Raw genomic sequence first — 14930 nt, forward strand, 5'->3', positions numbered from 1 at the left:
AGTTCAAGTGGAGCAGATTGAAGCTACAAATCTTATCTCCCTAAAGTTACAGTGGAGCAGATTAAAGCTGTAAATTACAAATCTTACCTTCCTGAAGTTGCAGTGGAGTAGATTGAAATGATAAGTCCTATACCTCTGAAGTTGCAGTAGGTCAGATTAAATCTACCATAGCAAGTCTTATCTCCTTGAAGTTGCAGTGGAATAGACTAAAGCTACAAGCTACAAATCTTATCTCCTTGAAATTGCAGTGGAGTAGATTGAAGATACGAGTCTCATCTCCCTGAAGTTGCAGTGGAACAGATTGAAGTTATAATTCTTATCTCCCTGAAGTTGTAGTTGAGCGGATTGGAGCTACAAATTTTATCTCCCTGAAGTTGTAGTGGAGCAGATTGAAATTACAAATCTTATCTCTTTGAAGTTGCAGTGGAGCAGATTAAAACTACAAGTCTAATCTCCTTGAAGTTGCAATGGGTTAGAATGAAACTACTTGAAAAAGAGGAGCACCAAAGAGGTCGAGATTTGGCGAGACCAAATGAAATTGGTCATTCTTAAAAATCTTTCTCGTTGCACGACAACGAGCAAAGAGAGGCCACTGTGAAAGCCCAATTTCGTCTAGGCCTAGACAAAAAAAGAAAGCAAAAAAAAAACAAAAATAATTAAAGTCTAGTGTCCATTTACAACAAATTACAGGCCCAAACAACCCAAAATTAAAAAACCCTAATAGCCTAAATAGCCCAAATGGCCCAAACACCTAAACTGTTTCAAACTAAACAAAAACCCTACCCTAGCTCGCGCCGCACCTTAGCCTGCGTCGCTGCTGCTCCTGGCCTCTGCCACCATCAACTGCTCCTCAACCACCACCTACAAAAAACAGTAAACAACACGCAAATAACAGTAGCTAAGTACGGATAAAAACAAAGAAAAAGAGAAGAAAGATTGTAATCCGAAAGCGACTATAAAAATAGAATCTTTGCAAGGCTTTAAAATAAAAAATAATTACTCGATAGTTAATGTAATAACAAAAAAATTAGAGAAAGTAAGTTGTTTGAAATAAAAGAATAACTAGAAATTTTAAACCAAAAAAAAGCTGGACTAGTAAATTCCAAATCTGAAGTATCCGATCATCCTTGTGTTATCCTTATGACGGTTACAACTGAACAAAAGAAAACTAAAAAAATAGCACATCGCAGTCTCGCGCGAAAACAAAAAAAAATTGGCAAAAACTCGTAAAATAATACAAAAGGGATGGGCAGTTTCCTTAACTACCCGAACCACACACTTTCATCATCTTCTCCGTCAATCTCAGTCCACTCTACCATCTCTACCCCTTTCATCCGTAATGATAATTTCTTTTTTGAGGAAAGAAATGAAAAGAAAAAATAATAACAAAGAAAATAAGCGCAACTTCTTCGCTAAATATCTCTTTACCAATAATAATCATTCCTTGCCTTTAATTGAGTTTCTTTCCTCTCTGCCAAACACATTTCCTCAAATTTTATTTTTATTGTTTTTTTCCAAATTACTGGAATTGGTTGAGAAATTTAGATCTGAGGAGAGGATCGGGATCCAGATGGAAGAGGCACTAGAGCTGGCACGCGCCAAAGACACCAAGGAGCGGATGGCGGCTGTGGAACGTCTCTACCACCTCCTCGAAGGTTCCAGAAAGAGTCTGACTTCTTCGGAGGTTACTTCGCTCGTGGATTGCTGCATGGATCTCCTCAACGACAACAACTTCAGAGTCTCCCAGGGCGCTCTCCAGGCTCTTGCTTCTGCCGCCGTCCTCTCTGGTGATCACTTGAAGTTGCACTTCAACGCGCTTGTTCCCGCGGTTGTTGAACGGTTAGGTGACGCTAAGCAACCCGTCAGAGACGCTGCGAGACGCCTACTTCTCACTCTCATGGAGGTAGAGTTGCTATCTATTTCCTTTTATGTTATTGGTTGTCTACTGCTAATATAATTCCTTTTCCTTTTTATAACTGACTTTCATGCATATCAATCCATGGAAGACTTTTGTTCCTGTGCTTTGTGGAACTTTACCATAATGTTTTTTATTCATGGAGATAGGAAATACGGTTTTTCTTAGCTTTGAATGAGTCAAGGGCTTCCGAATTGTTTTGCCTTAAAATAATTCGTTATCATTTTTGTCTTCGCAGTTCTTGGTAAATGGAAACCTAACTCATTCCTTATTTTATTGCTGTCTAAAGTTACCTTAGCTTTGTAGAAGTCATTAGTGAATGCTTTTATGCAATTGAATAATTACCATCCTTAATTACCTCGGGATGGCTTCCATGTTTCTTGTGGGATGTTTCTTGTGGGACTAGTCATTCATTCCATTTTATTTTTTTATTAATACTACTAAGAAAGCAAGTTCGTGAATTAGGGTCCTCATGCAATTACCTCTATGGATATCATATGTTATTGAAAAGCAGATGCTTGATACTCTCCTACTCTCAAAAGATACGTTTATGTTTAGTGTGGTTCAAAAAGTCTGCTGTGAAGAACTAAAGCATTAGCTTTTAAGATATTTTTTTCTAGTTCTCACTCTAAAGCAAGACTTAAGAACCTGCATTGTCATAATGGCTAAGGACAATTTAGTAAGAATATAAGTTGTCAAAAGCTTTTTCACTTTTCTTGGATCCCATTATGTGGTTGTTTCTTTCACTTGCTTTTGCTTGCTAAAGGTTGGTAAAAAAAGCAAGAGAAAATGGTAGAAATGAAACCATAATAGATTGGAAGTTAAAAAAATTACTGAAACCCATCTCCAATTTAGTAAAATCATGCTGCATTTTGTTCTCTATAAAAGTACACTGTATTTTTTAAGTCTTCATAAATGTTATTTGCTTTTGTATCTAAGCATTCCTTTTCTGTTTTATATTGTGGAAAGTAATAACTACCTTAATCCATATGCATTTTCAAGTAAGATTAGTGATACAATGAGGGAGTGTACAACCTCATGAATTTGTCCATTGCAATTTTTATTTTTTAAATTTCTTTTCAATGCCCAGTGGTTTATGGTTTTATTTTTATATCTGTTTCCATAAGGAAAGGGACTAGATTATATGTTTTGCAATTATATTTTGAAGTATCAATTTGAGTGCCTTGCTGAGTTTTTTGAATTATTATTTGAAGATAAGTGGTAAACAATTAGTTTGATCTGTAAAATATACTGATTATTTTGTATTCCAGGATTCTTCTCCAACAATTATTGTTGAAAGGGCGGGCTCTTACGGCTGGACGCATAGAAGTTGGAGAGTTAGGGAGGAATTTGCCCGGACAGTCACATCCGCAATCAATCTTTTTGCATCTCCTGAGCTTCCACTTCAACGGGCTATTCTCCCCCCTGTATGCCCATTAGTCATTAACTTCTCCAAAATGGATTTCCAGTCTCATCTGTATGTGTGACAGAGATAAGTTGACATATATAAATTTCTTTATTTATCAGATTTTGCAGATGTTGCATGACTCAAATCCCGGTGTTCGTGAAGCTGCTATATTATGCATTGAGGTCAGTGAAAGTTGTCTTCTAGTATTATCTTTACTAGAGCTCAACAACATTTCTAACTTATGTTTAGTAAGAATTGATATTTTCTTATTCTTGTTTTGGTCATATTCAAATTTCTAATCGATGTTTTAAAGGAACTTTCACTTTTTCCTAAATATACAAATGATAGCCTGAATCCTGATAGGGGGGCTTACTCTAGAGGCAGCTGTTCTGCCTATCAGTTAAGGAAAAACATGTTGATATGCTTGCAATAAGTTTTTCACTTGCCTTTAGAAGACAAGAAATGCAATGAAAAAATCAATAGGCACAAACATCAGGGTTCTGAATCTGTTTTCTAGTCAGGAAAACATTAAAAACTTAAGTTGGTCAGGACTCCTTTTTGTTGGAAAACAAAAAATAGAAAAATTTTTCTTGACCGCCTGCTGTGACCTAGGCTACGATTAATATGTCAAAAGCAATGTTTATGTAATTTGATATCAGTAGGTTGTCCAAAAATACTCTCTTAGTTATATTTAGCATATAAACAAAAAAAATCATCTCAATTTGATTTCCTGTGACTCAAGTTTAGATCCCCACCCCTCTTTTCAATTTTCTGCATTCCTTTCTTGTTCATGAACTCAGTTTGACATTGGTTGTTTGGCATGAAATATCTGCTCCTTAGGTTAATATTAATGTGAAATATTTATAAAAAGTTTTTAGCTTCTATTGATGCGTGTAGGTCTTTAATAGTTTTGATCTCTTATGAAGAACTATACAGTGATTATTTATTAGGTTAATTTTCGGTTTCTTTTCTGTATTTCTGCTATTGATGTTTAATAAATTTTGCATTAACTGAATAGTAATTCTTTGCTATATATCCACTTATTGCCGTTCTTCTTGAGAAATTGCTCTTAGAAATTTCATGAGCCATTTACTCTGTCACATCTAGTTGCATAATGCTGATCACATTATTTCTTTTCCAGGAAATGTATATGCAGGCTGGAACTCAATTTCGTGATGAACTTCATCGCCATCAGCTTCCTGCATCTATGGTGAATATTTGATTTTAGAATAATATATTCCATTCTCTAGCCTTGATTTTAATTATTTGTAGCTGCAGATGAATGATATTCTCATTTCTTTGTGATTTCACAGTAACAGCTCAGTTACACCGTTCCCTTCCCCCTCCCCCTCCCCCTCTGCATTCTCATTCCTGATAACTCTACTTAATTTAACATGTAGTTTCATAAATGATAACATTAGTTTTGATCCTTTAATGTTGATTACATTTCCTTCTAGAAGAAAGGTATGGGTGTTATTAATCTGTGAGTTGTATAATATAGCATATAACTGCAGGTGAGAGATATTAATGCCAGACTAGAGAAAACTGAGATGCAAGTTCGACCTTCAAATGGAATGTTGGGTGGTCTTGCTGCTGGAGATAGAAAGCCTGTAGTCTATAATGTCAAGAAAAGCAGTCCACAAGCCAAGAGTTCTTCAAGGGAGACATCTCTTTTGGGAGGTTTGGACCCATGTATATCGAACAATGATTTTGTTTCTTCTTGAAAGTAGTTTGGGATGTTTTTCATGATATGTGATCTCTGAATACTCTAATTAATAACCTACTTCCAATATTGGCTACTTTTCTATTGACATTGATGGTTAAAAGAAGTTGATGTTATATATATTTCAAAATATGGTGCTTGCTTTAGGTCATGTTTCAAGGACTTAAATGTCACTGAGGCGGTTGCTATTCTGCCTTTTACAGGTGAAATTGATGTCACAGAAAAATCCATAGATCCAATTAAGGTTTACTCAGATAAGGAGCTGATAAGGGAATTTGAGAAAATTGCTTCTACTCTTATGCCAGAAAAAGATTGGTCCATTCGCATTGCTGCAATGCAGAGAGTTGAAGGCCTTGTTTCTGGAGGTATATACCCACTCTCTATCCAACCTTCCCTCCAATCTTGTTCTTGCTCATGTGTATATATTATTGAAAATCATTGAGTTGCATTGTTAGCTGAACAGTTATGAATGATTATGCCTTTTGTGTTTAAAGAAAATTCTTAGTCTTAAAGAGATGTCAAAACCCAGGTATGTAAACTCCTGAGTTTTCTCTCTTTTTAATGTTTTCCCATCTCCAAATTTGCCCTCTTATTTGCTCTATTTGCTAACAGAAGTCCATTTTTATATGGCATATTCCTTCTCTATGGTTTACAAGTTGAGAGCTAGGGGTTTTAACAATGAAGACTAATGTGAATAAACAGGTGCTGCTGATTATCCATGTTTCCGGGGACTTTTGAAGCAGCTTGTTGGCCCACTAAGTGCACAGTTATCAGATAGAAGGTCAAGCATTGTGAAGCAGGTGTATACCATGTTCATTGTGTCTTCTGGTGCTGATTTTCATACACTTTTTTATCTAATATATTAGTAGATTTAGTTCTTGTGTTCTTATTTTATTTATGGTGTTATTTTCTGTATTGCTTATACTAGCTACAACAGTATGTTTTTTCCTGTTGAATATTTTTTAACTTGAGTTAATTGCACCACACATCCCCAAACTATGACCTTTTTTTCTAAATTGGTTGTCAAAATTCAAATCATTTTAATTACATCCTCAAACTACTGATGTTATATCAATCAGGTCCTTCCATTACTTTAACTGTTAAATTATATGTCAGATCTTAGACGACATAATCTAGAATGAAAACTTTAAGAAAATAAATGAATATTGTTAAAATGGATGTTGTAAACATCTTAGTTTTGAGGTTTTCGAAGCTTTTACGGATGCTTTATCGTACACTCTCTGTTTTTAATTTTACTTTTTCTTTTTTTAGTTTTTATTTTTAAAAGTTGTGCTGCAATGTCTTAATTTTTTAAAAATAAATCAGTTTAAATTTATCTACATAAGATTTGGCGTGTCCTTTAACAGTTTTAATAACGAAAGGACCTAGTTGATATAACCTTGATAGTTTGGGGATGTAATTAGAGCGTTTTGAAGTTTGGGGACCAATTTAGAATGAGGGTCATAGTTTAGGGATGTCTGCTGCAATTAACTTTTTTAACTTATATACTTTTATATTAAGCTCACTGCCGGTTTGTTTAGAATGATTTAGCGAATTTTCTGAATTATTTATGAATCGCTGGAATTTCTGTTATTTTTTCTTGAGTTCGCCAGTGTTGGTACACATGTAGAACATATTTATATATTAAAATACTGAAGGTTCATGATCAGGAATACATTACTGACCCATCACCTGCCCTTTTCAAAAGCTCCAAGAAGGGTGTTTTCGGCTAATCCACCTGCTGAAAACTTTGTATTGAGTAGAGATCACGGTTAAAGGATTTTATTGTTGGTAAAGACTGTAAATATTTCTAATTTTTGTTGCTTCTGTGAGTTGCTAGAATTCTTATATGCCTCAGGCTTTGCAGTTACGGTTCTGTAACTTTTTACTATGGAGCTTGTCTGTCCCTCCTTTATGGTGCTTTTAATATTCTTTCACTGCACCTAGCCAAGCTGGTGACATTTCAAGTTTGTGCATATTGTTTTATCTTCTTGTCTCCTGTGGATGGAACCGTATACAATGGCATTAGGAATCTTTAGGTACTTAGTAATAGCAGTGATTGAGTTGACGATATTTGTTTACTTTCTTATCCAATAAGTGCTTTTCTAGCTTTGCATATGTAGCTGTTTCTGTGTTTATTTCCTTGTTTTCAGGCTTGCCATTTATTGTGCTTCTTATCAAAGGAGTTCTTGGGAGAATTCGAGTCATGTGCTGAGATGTTCATCCCAGTAAGGGCAGCCTTCTATTGTAATATAAAATTTTGTACGCTCATAAGCACTTGCTAATTTCATGTTATGACAATCAGGTCCTTTTCAAGTTGGTTGTGATTACTGTGCTTGTAATTGCAGAGTCTGCAGATAATTGCATAAAAATGGTATTTTTTTATATATCCTCTCCTTTTTTTCAACTTCTGTTTTCGGTTTCCTGATTTTGATGTTCCTTTGTAATTTGCAGATGTTGCATAACTGCAAAGTTGCCTGCGTGCTTCCCCGCATAGCTGATTGTGCAAAGAATGACCGTAATGCTGTACTCCGTGCCAGGTATTCCCAGTTAATTTTTTGATGAATTCTTTTATTTGTTATTTATCTACTCAATTTTCTTTTCATTCTGTAGGTGCTGTGAATATGCACTGTTGATACTTGAACATTGGCCAGATGCACCAGAAATACAGCGATCAGCTGATTTATATGAGGATTTGATTAGGTGTTGTGTTGCTGATGCCATTAGTGGGGTATCTATGTTACCAATCAATTTTATTCTCTGATGTTTAGTGTACATAGTCATGAAGTCAGCCCATCATGTGAAGGGCTGATGCTGCACTTGACATTGTTTTTTTTTGTCCAACTCACTTGACATTTTAATGAACTTATATTTCTCATAAATTGGGTAATCTGAAAGATGACATCATGTGGCAATGCTAATTCCTAAAACTTAATGTTGTTTACCTATTGCTTATACCTGTTTGAGCCCATGTTAAAATTTGACCATAAGATTAGTGAACTGGGAACTTTAAAGGTACGATCAACTGCTAGAATGTGCTACAGAATGTTCACCAAAACTTGGCCAGATCGTTCTCTTCGCTTGTTCTACTCCTTTGATCCTGCCATTCAAAGGGTATATATATCTTTCTCCATTTGATGGAAATTTTGAATAATTCCATTTCCTAGATTGTGGTTTTTCAATCTTGCTTTTTGCATAGATAATTAATGAAGAAGATGGAGGGATGCATAGGCGGCATGCTTCTCCATCTGTCCGTGACAGAAATGTAAAGATGTCATTTACCTCTCAAACTTCTGCTACTTTAAATGTACCTGGATATGGAACATCTGCTATAGTTGCGATGGACAGAACTTCAAGCTTATCCTCAGGGACATCTCTCTCTTCTGGGTTGAATTTCTGCCAACCAAAGCCCGCAGGTAAAGGTGCTGAGCGTACTCTGGAGAGTGTATTGCATGCAAGCAAACAGAAAGTTAGTGCTATTGAAAGTATGCTTAGAGGTCTGGACATATCTGAAAAACAGAGGCAGACAAGTTTGGCTCTAGGTATTGGATGGATTTTCTATCTTTTACTTAATTTAAATTTGAAGTTTCATTCTTTAGGTTATTAAATTATGCAGTGATAATTGTCTGAAATTATGTGAAATTTGATTCAATTGTGAGTGGCTAAATTTCTCTTTTATTTCCTACTAGTGCAGGAGTTGACCCTCCATCATTCCATGATCCACCATTCCCTGCTGCTGTTTCAGCTTCTAATAGTCTCACAAGCTCTTTAGGACTAGAATCAATCACCTCTACTGTTGGTAAAAGTGGTAACCACAATGGTGGTCTGATTATGTCTGATATCATCACTCAAAGTTCCAAAGATTCAGGCAAGTTGTCATATAGAAGTAATGTGGCAATTGAGTCTTTTCCAGTTTTATCATCATACTCTCCCAGGAGGGCAGCAGTAAGGCCAGACCGAGGTTCCATTGAAGGTAACAGTGACATCAGAGAGGGCAGTCGGTTTATAAAACCACATATTGACAGGCAATATTTTGATATGCCCTATAGAGATGTAAACTCCAGGCATTCACAGAACAATAATATTCCAAACTTCCAGAGGCCACTTTCAAGAAAGCATGTATCTGGGCAGATCTCTGCTGAAAGGAGAAAGAGTTTTGATGATAACCAACCGTCACTTGGTGAGATGTCAAATTATGTTGATGGTCCAGCTTCTCTTACCGAAGCCCTAAGTGAGGGGCTTAGTCCTAGTTCTGATTGGTGTGCCAGAGTTGCTGCTTTTATGTATCTCCGGTCTTTGTTGCAGCAGGGTCCAAAAGGTGTTCTGGAAGTGAATCAAAATTTCATGAAGGTAATGAAATTGTTTTTCCAGCACTTGGATGACCCTCACCACAAAGTCGCACAGGCTGCTCTTTCAACACTTGCTGATATTATTCCATCATGCCGAAGGCCCTTTGAGAGTTACATGGAAAGGATCTTACCCCATGTTTTCTCGCGGTTAATTGATCCAAAGGAGTCGGTTAGGAAACCTTGCTCCACAACATTGGGAATTGTTAGCAAAACTTATAGCATAGATTCTCTTTTACCTGCTTTGCTACGTTCTCTTGATGAACAGCGATCACCAAAGGCAAAGCTAGCTGTTATTGAGTTTTCCATTAGTTCCTTCAACAAGCATGCTACGAATTCTGAAGGTTCTAGTAATATTGGCATCCTGATGTTATGGCTTGCTAAATTGAAACCTTTGGTCCATGATAAAAATACCAAGCTTAAGGATGTGGCTATTGCTTGCATTATATCTGTATATTCACATTTTGATCCGATTGCTGTTCTAAATTTTATTCTTAGTTTATCAGTTGAAGAACAAAATTCCTTGAGACGGGCACTTAAACAGTACACACCTCGTATTGAGGTGGACCTGATAAGCTATTTGCAGAACAAGAAAGAGAGACAGCGGCCTAAGTCATCCTATGATCCATATGATGCTGTTGGAACATGGTCTGAAGAAGGATATGTTGGGGTGTCCACTCAAGATTCAACCCTGATCACTGGCCCTATTGGCCAGGAAACATCTGATGAAACTCAGGTTAACTTATTTCAGAACTTTGGGATCAGTTCAAATGCAGATGTTCTTCCTTCCAAAACCAAAGAATTGTCTTATATGGTTAATTCTAATGATCAGAACTTGGGATATCAAATGGGACAAGTAGAGAACTTGGAAAGTAGTGTTAACATGGAAGGTCTATCTACTCCACATCTGGAAACTAACGGTCCGAGTAGATTTGATTCTTTGGTGGACGTTAAAGGGGTTGCCTGTGATCATGAGATTTCATCAGAGCTGGATCTTAATCCTCTCAAACCTGCACCTGTAAAGATTAGCTCTATGCCAGATACAGGACCTAGCATTCCTAAAACTCTTCACCTGGTGAGTTTAATATTAGTATTTTTTGGGTGATAATTGTTTTGGCAATCGAGTTTTCTTGGAGAAAATAGATTTCTGGACTTCTCATGGTGCTTTATGTTTCAAGAACTTCACACTTAATGAATGATTTCTTCTGTGTTTCCTAGTTCTGCAATGGGATTGATGAGAGCTCTACAGCCAGTAAGCGTGGTGCACTTCAGCAATTAATTGAAATTTCTGTGGCTAATGATATCTCTATTTGGATCAAGGTATTTTTGTTTCCATATAAGTTCTTATAAAACTTTGATTTGAACGGGGTTTTCTTCAGATGAAACTAGAAAGTTCCTTGACCGTATGATACCGTTACAAAAGAACATGTCCTCTCCCCTTTTATGTCAAATATGCTATTCTATGTTGATGCTAATTGGCTTGTGATATTAATTGTATTTATGCAGCACTTCAATCAGATTTTGACTACTCTACTTGAAGTTTTAGATGATTCCGATTCCTCTATCCGAGAACTTGCCCTGTCATTGATAGTTGAAATGCTTAAAAACCAGGTTTGCTCATATTTTCACTATATAAGTACTTTGAGACATTATGGGTTTTCGTTTCATTAATGTGGAAGTGTGCTCTTGTTTCCTCCTTTTTTGACTTGTCATGTGCTCTTGTTTCCTCCTTTTTTGACTTGTCATACTTCCAGAAAGATGCTATGGAAGATTCTGTTGAAATAGTAATTGAGAAGCTGCTTCATGTAACAAAGGATGTTGTTCCCAAAGTAATTACTTTCCTTCAACCGGTTCTTTTAGAATGTTCTTGCTCCTATCCAGCATCTCAATTTGTCTGCTCCATGTTAGGTTTCAAATGAAGCTGAGAACTGCTTGAATACTGTTATGTCTCAGTATGATCCATTCAGATGTTTAAGTGTACGTGGTTTCTGTCTCAAAAGTCTGACTTGTTTTCCTACTACAAATGAAGAGAATATTTTGGCATTTTCCTTCTGGTTTCAGGTTATTGGCACTGATGGTTTCAAATAACTGGGTTGCAGGTTATTGTACCTTTATTAGTTACTGAAGATGAGAAGACTCTAGTTATTTGCATAAACTGTTTAACAAAGGTATTTATTCTGAATCTTAATTTGAGTAAAAATTGTTGAATTTATATTTTTCCCCGACAATTTCTGGCTGAGATTCTGCACACAAGGACACATGCATCTTAGAATTGTCTTTTCTGCGGTCTCATGGTACTATAGGATACGAATGGTGTACCACTTTTTATGCATGCTCTAAACTGTTTTGTGCACATTGTGGGTATGAATAGTGGGTCGAAAACCAATCTGTGAAACATGGGTAAGAGTACTGGTATCTAAGTATGGCATAGTAAAAGAGAGTAAGTTAAAGATGATGTGGTTTACCTTAATCTATGTTTCTTGAAATTTGGTGCTAATGTCAAAAATGAGAGGGGGAAGAGAAGGGGAATGGTGGGTTTGGGAGGCAGATGAAAGGAGATATTTATTTGATGAATGATTAAAGAAGGATTGCCTTGTCAAAAGGTAATTGTATTCTTTTCTGTCTATGGCCTAAGTGATGTGCACAATTGAATACAGCAAGATATATTATGTACTTGTATAAAGTTGCTGTATTCTTAGGAATCCTCATTGTTTTCCTGTCTATCTGGATTAAAACTTCTGTTTTCTTTTCCTCCAACTTTTATACTGCTCCTAGAAATAGGTTGTTCCTGCTATTGTTGTGTTGAGATTAAATTTCTAAACCCTTTTCTTTTCTGTTCAGCTTGTGGGCCAGCTATCACAGGAGGATCTAATGTCTCTATTGCCTTCATTTTTGCCTGCTATTTTTGAAGCTTTTGGAAACCAGAATGCAGATGTCCGTAAGGTAATACTTATGTTCGTGCTTTATAAATATATCATTATAGAGTAATGCCTCAAATTTAGGTTTTTATTGGTTGGAGAAAGTAGAAAGAAAAGAGATGGATAAGGGTGAATGTGGTGGAGGCGAGAACCATTGAGATTTGTGAGAACGGGGAGAATTTTATCTTCTGGTGGTAGAAATTGCATTATCATTTTACATTATCTAGCCTCTCTATACTTTTAAAGTGATATGATTGCTGTTTGAGTTGTCGCTGTAACAAAGATTGGATTTCTCATAAAAGACATGCAGAAACATTCCAGAATGTCCTGACTTCTAATGGTATAAAAAACTACATGCACAAACATTCCGTTCCAATGAATTTTGCCACAGTGACTCCATCTTATTCAATGCATATAATTGAAGGGTGCTAGCCATTCAACTTGTGCTTTAGAGGCAGGAGTCCCATTAGTTCCTATTTTGTGTTATTGAAGAGTGGGTGGGGCATGATGTCTCACTTTCCTTGGATATTGTTGAGGTCTGATGTCTTGTGACTCATTGCATGATACTTTTGTTGATGGTTACAGACTGTGGTATTCTGTTTGGTCGATATTTATATAATGCTTGGGAAAGCATTTTTGCCACACTTGGAAGGGCTTAACAGCACACAGCTGCGACTGGTTACAATTTATGCTAATCGGATCTCACAGGCCAGATTGGGATCCCTATAGATGCAATGCTACCAACCAATTAGCTTGGATCATTTGGATGGAGAGGTTGGTTTTGGGAAATGAATGTACCAACCAATACCATGATTAGCTGGTTCATTTGGACGGAGAGGTCGGGTATGGGAAATGTATGTCTATTCATTTTGTATTTTTGTAAATTATGTGAATGAATTCATGGGGTGAGTTTTTGTATTTTTTTTTATTTGTTTATAAATATATGTTTTAGTTCTCTTTCACTTGGTTTACTGAGTTTGGAGGCAAGAGTGCTTTTGGTGGGATCAAGTAGGTAATTGCTCCATTTGTGCCCAAGTTGGTGTTGTAATCACACTTCTCTTATAATTATCTTTATAGTGATAACGATATATGGTTTTGGTGAAATTTATGTACTTTTATTTTGTCTAAATATATACATTTTTGTCTTAAACTTATATGATTTTAAAACATAAAACGCTATTTTTTTTAGACAAAAAAAGAACAAGAAATGGCCTTCAAAAACAAGAACTTTATTTTAAAATAAAATAATGATAAATTTAGTTTATTTTTTTATTTTAGCATTAGCTTATTTTTTATTATTTCAACTCTCAATTTTTAAAATTTAATCACATTATGTTCTTTTAACTAAAAAGCTTATTAATGTATTAATATTTTTGCAGCAGTGATGTGATAGTGTGCATGACAATTAATATATATTTTATTATTGACACGGAAATATTTTAGAAAAATATATACAAATTATCATACATGATAAAATTTAACGATTTAATCAATTTTCTGTCAAAATTTGAAGATTGAAAATAAAAGTCATGAAGAAAAAGGAATCGAGATGAAAGTAATAAAAGAAGTAAACTTTAGAAACTAAAATTATTATTATGCTTTTTAAAATAAAATGATTTTGTTTGTTAAATTATGACTTAGGTAGTAAAAGTCTACTGTTTTTATCCATTTATCCCCACAATTATGCCGATATTTGAACAAGATGAGATCTAAGTTTTAGTTTACATTTATCTACTAATCTATCAAAGTTTGATTGATTGAATCTCATTCACTAAAGATAGAACTTTTTAAGATAACAAAAATACCTAACGGTCAACAATTTTGGATTCTGATTATGTGTTTCTTGAGCTTGCTTGTCAAAATGTTGCCTGGAAAAAGAAAAGAAAAGAAAACTACCCTCTCGTTAGTGCGTAGGGTTTTTTGAACTCATCTTGCTCCTCTATTTGCTTCTCTCTCGAAATAACTTTGGAGGGTTTGGTTACATAGGAAGTTCTCTTTCATTTGAGTCCTCTCTTAGGTTGTTCGAGCCCTTAATGAGCTTAATTGAATACATGGCCATTAATTGTTTTTTTATGTAAACCAAATAAGAACAGAGGTTGGAGCTTCGCAGAAATAGATTAGGGTTCAATAAAGGATTTTTATGTTGATTTGGTGGGGGAAATTGGGAGTTCTTGCCCTTTGGTGGAAACAAGAAGCAAGTCTTGGAGAGATATGGTACTCAAAAAATCAAATTGATACAGTGGTTGAATATGTGTAGGATAGGAGATGGAGGAGTTAATTTCTATATAGGAGTCTACAAAAATTTGGCAAAAGTTATTGTGAAAATGAAATTTCAGAGGTTTAAGGGGATCTAAAGTAACCATGGATCTGTTTTTTTTTCTTTTTTTTTAGTGTAATATTGTTAGGTCTTAAGATGAAAAAGAAGAGGTTGTAATACTTTTTTGGCAATTGAAGAGGTCATGATATTGATGAAATTCAAGTTCAAATGTTTAATGAATGGATTGATAGATGCATTTTTTAATTGAAAATTGTTGCTGCAGAATAAATTTGGTCTAATCTTAGGGTTGATGTAAATAATATTATAGAAAGATAGAATCGAGCTTTTATCAATGTGGAGTGG

At 35.4% G+C, this 14930-nt stretch overlaps 1 protein-coding gene across 4 annotated transcripts; it reads left to right on the forward strand.

Annotated features, from left to right (window-relative positions):
• The first annotated feature begins 1145 nt into the window (after positions 1–1145).
• Positions 1146–13414, forward strand: LOC107901897 (CLIP-associated protein). 4 transcript variants are annotated; one of them, XM_016828066.2, is made up of 22 exons: positions 1146–1903; positions 3187–3342; positions 3443–3505; positions 4465–4533; positions 4838–5003; positions 5250–5411; positions 5749–5846; positions 7200–7274; positions 7352–7420; positions 7501–7586; positions 7660–7777; positions 8062–8160; positions 8246–8588; positions 8741–10128; positions 10225–10467; positions 10611–10712; positions 10899–11003; positions 11147–11221; positions 11301–11369; positions 11492–11560; positions 12234–12335; positions 12896–13414. In XM_016828066.2, exons 1-22 carry the CDS (start codon positions 1340–1342, stop codon positions 13037–13039), a joined length of 4365 nt encoding a protein of 1454 aa, XP_016683555.1. In that variant the 5' UTR covers positions 1146–1339; the 3' UTR covers positions 13040–13414. The 4 variants fall into 4 exon arrangements, 3 of the variants coding, with proteins under 3 accessions (XP_016683555.1, XP_016683553.1, XP_016683556.1); XM_016828064.2 differs by having other exon boundaries at positions 8741–10467; XR_001685491.2 differs by lacking the exon at positions 12896–13414 and having other exon boundaries at positions 8741–10467; positions 11454–11560; positions 12234–12318.
• Positions 13415–14930: the final 1516 nt, after the last annotated feature.

This window comes from Gossypium hirsutum, chromosome A07, assembly GCF_007990345.1.
Source record: "Gossypium hirsutum isolate 1008001.06 chromosome A07, Gossypium_hirsutum_v2.1, whole genome shotgun sequence".
Taxonomy (NCBI): Eukaryota; Viridiplantae; Streptophyta; class Magnoliopsida; order Malvales; family Malvaceae; genus Gossypium; species Gossypium hirsutum.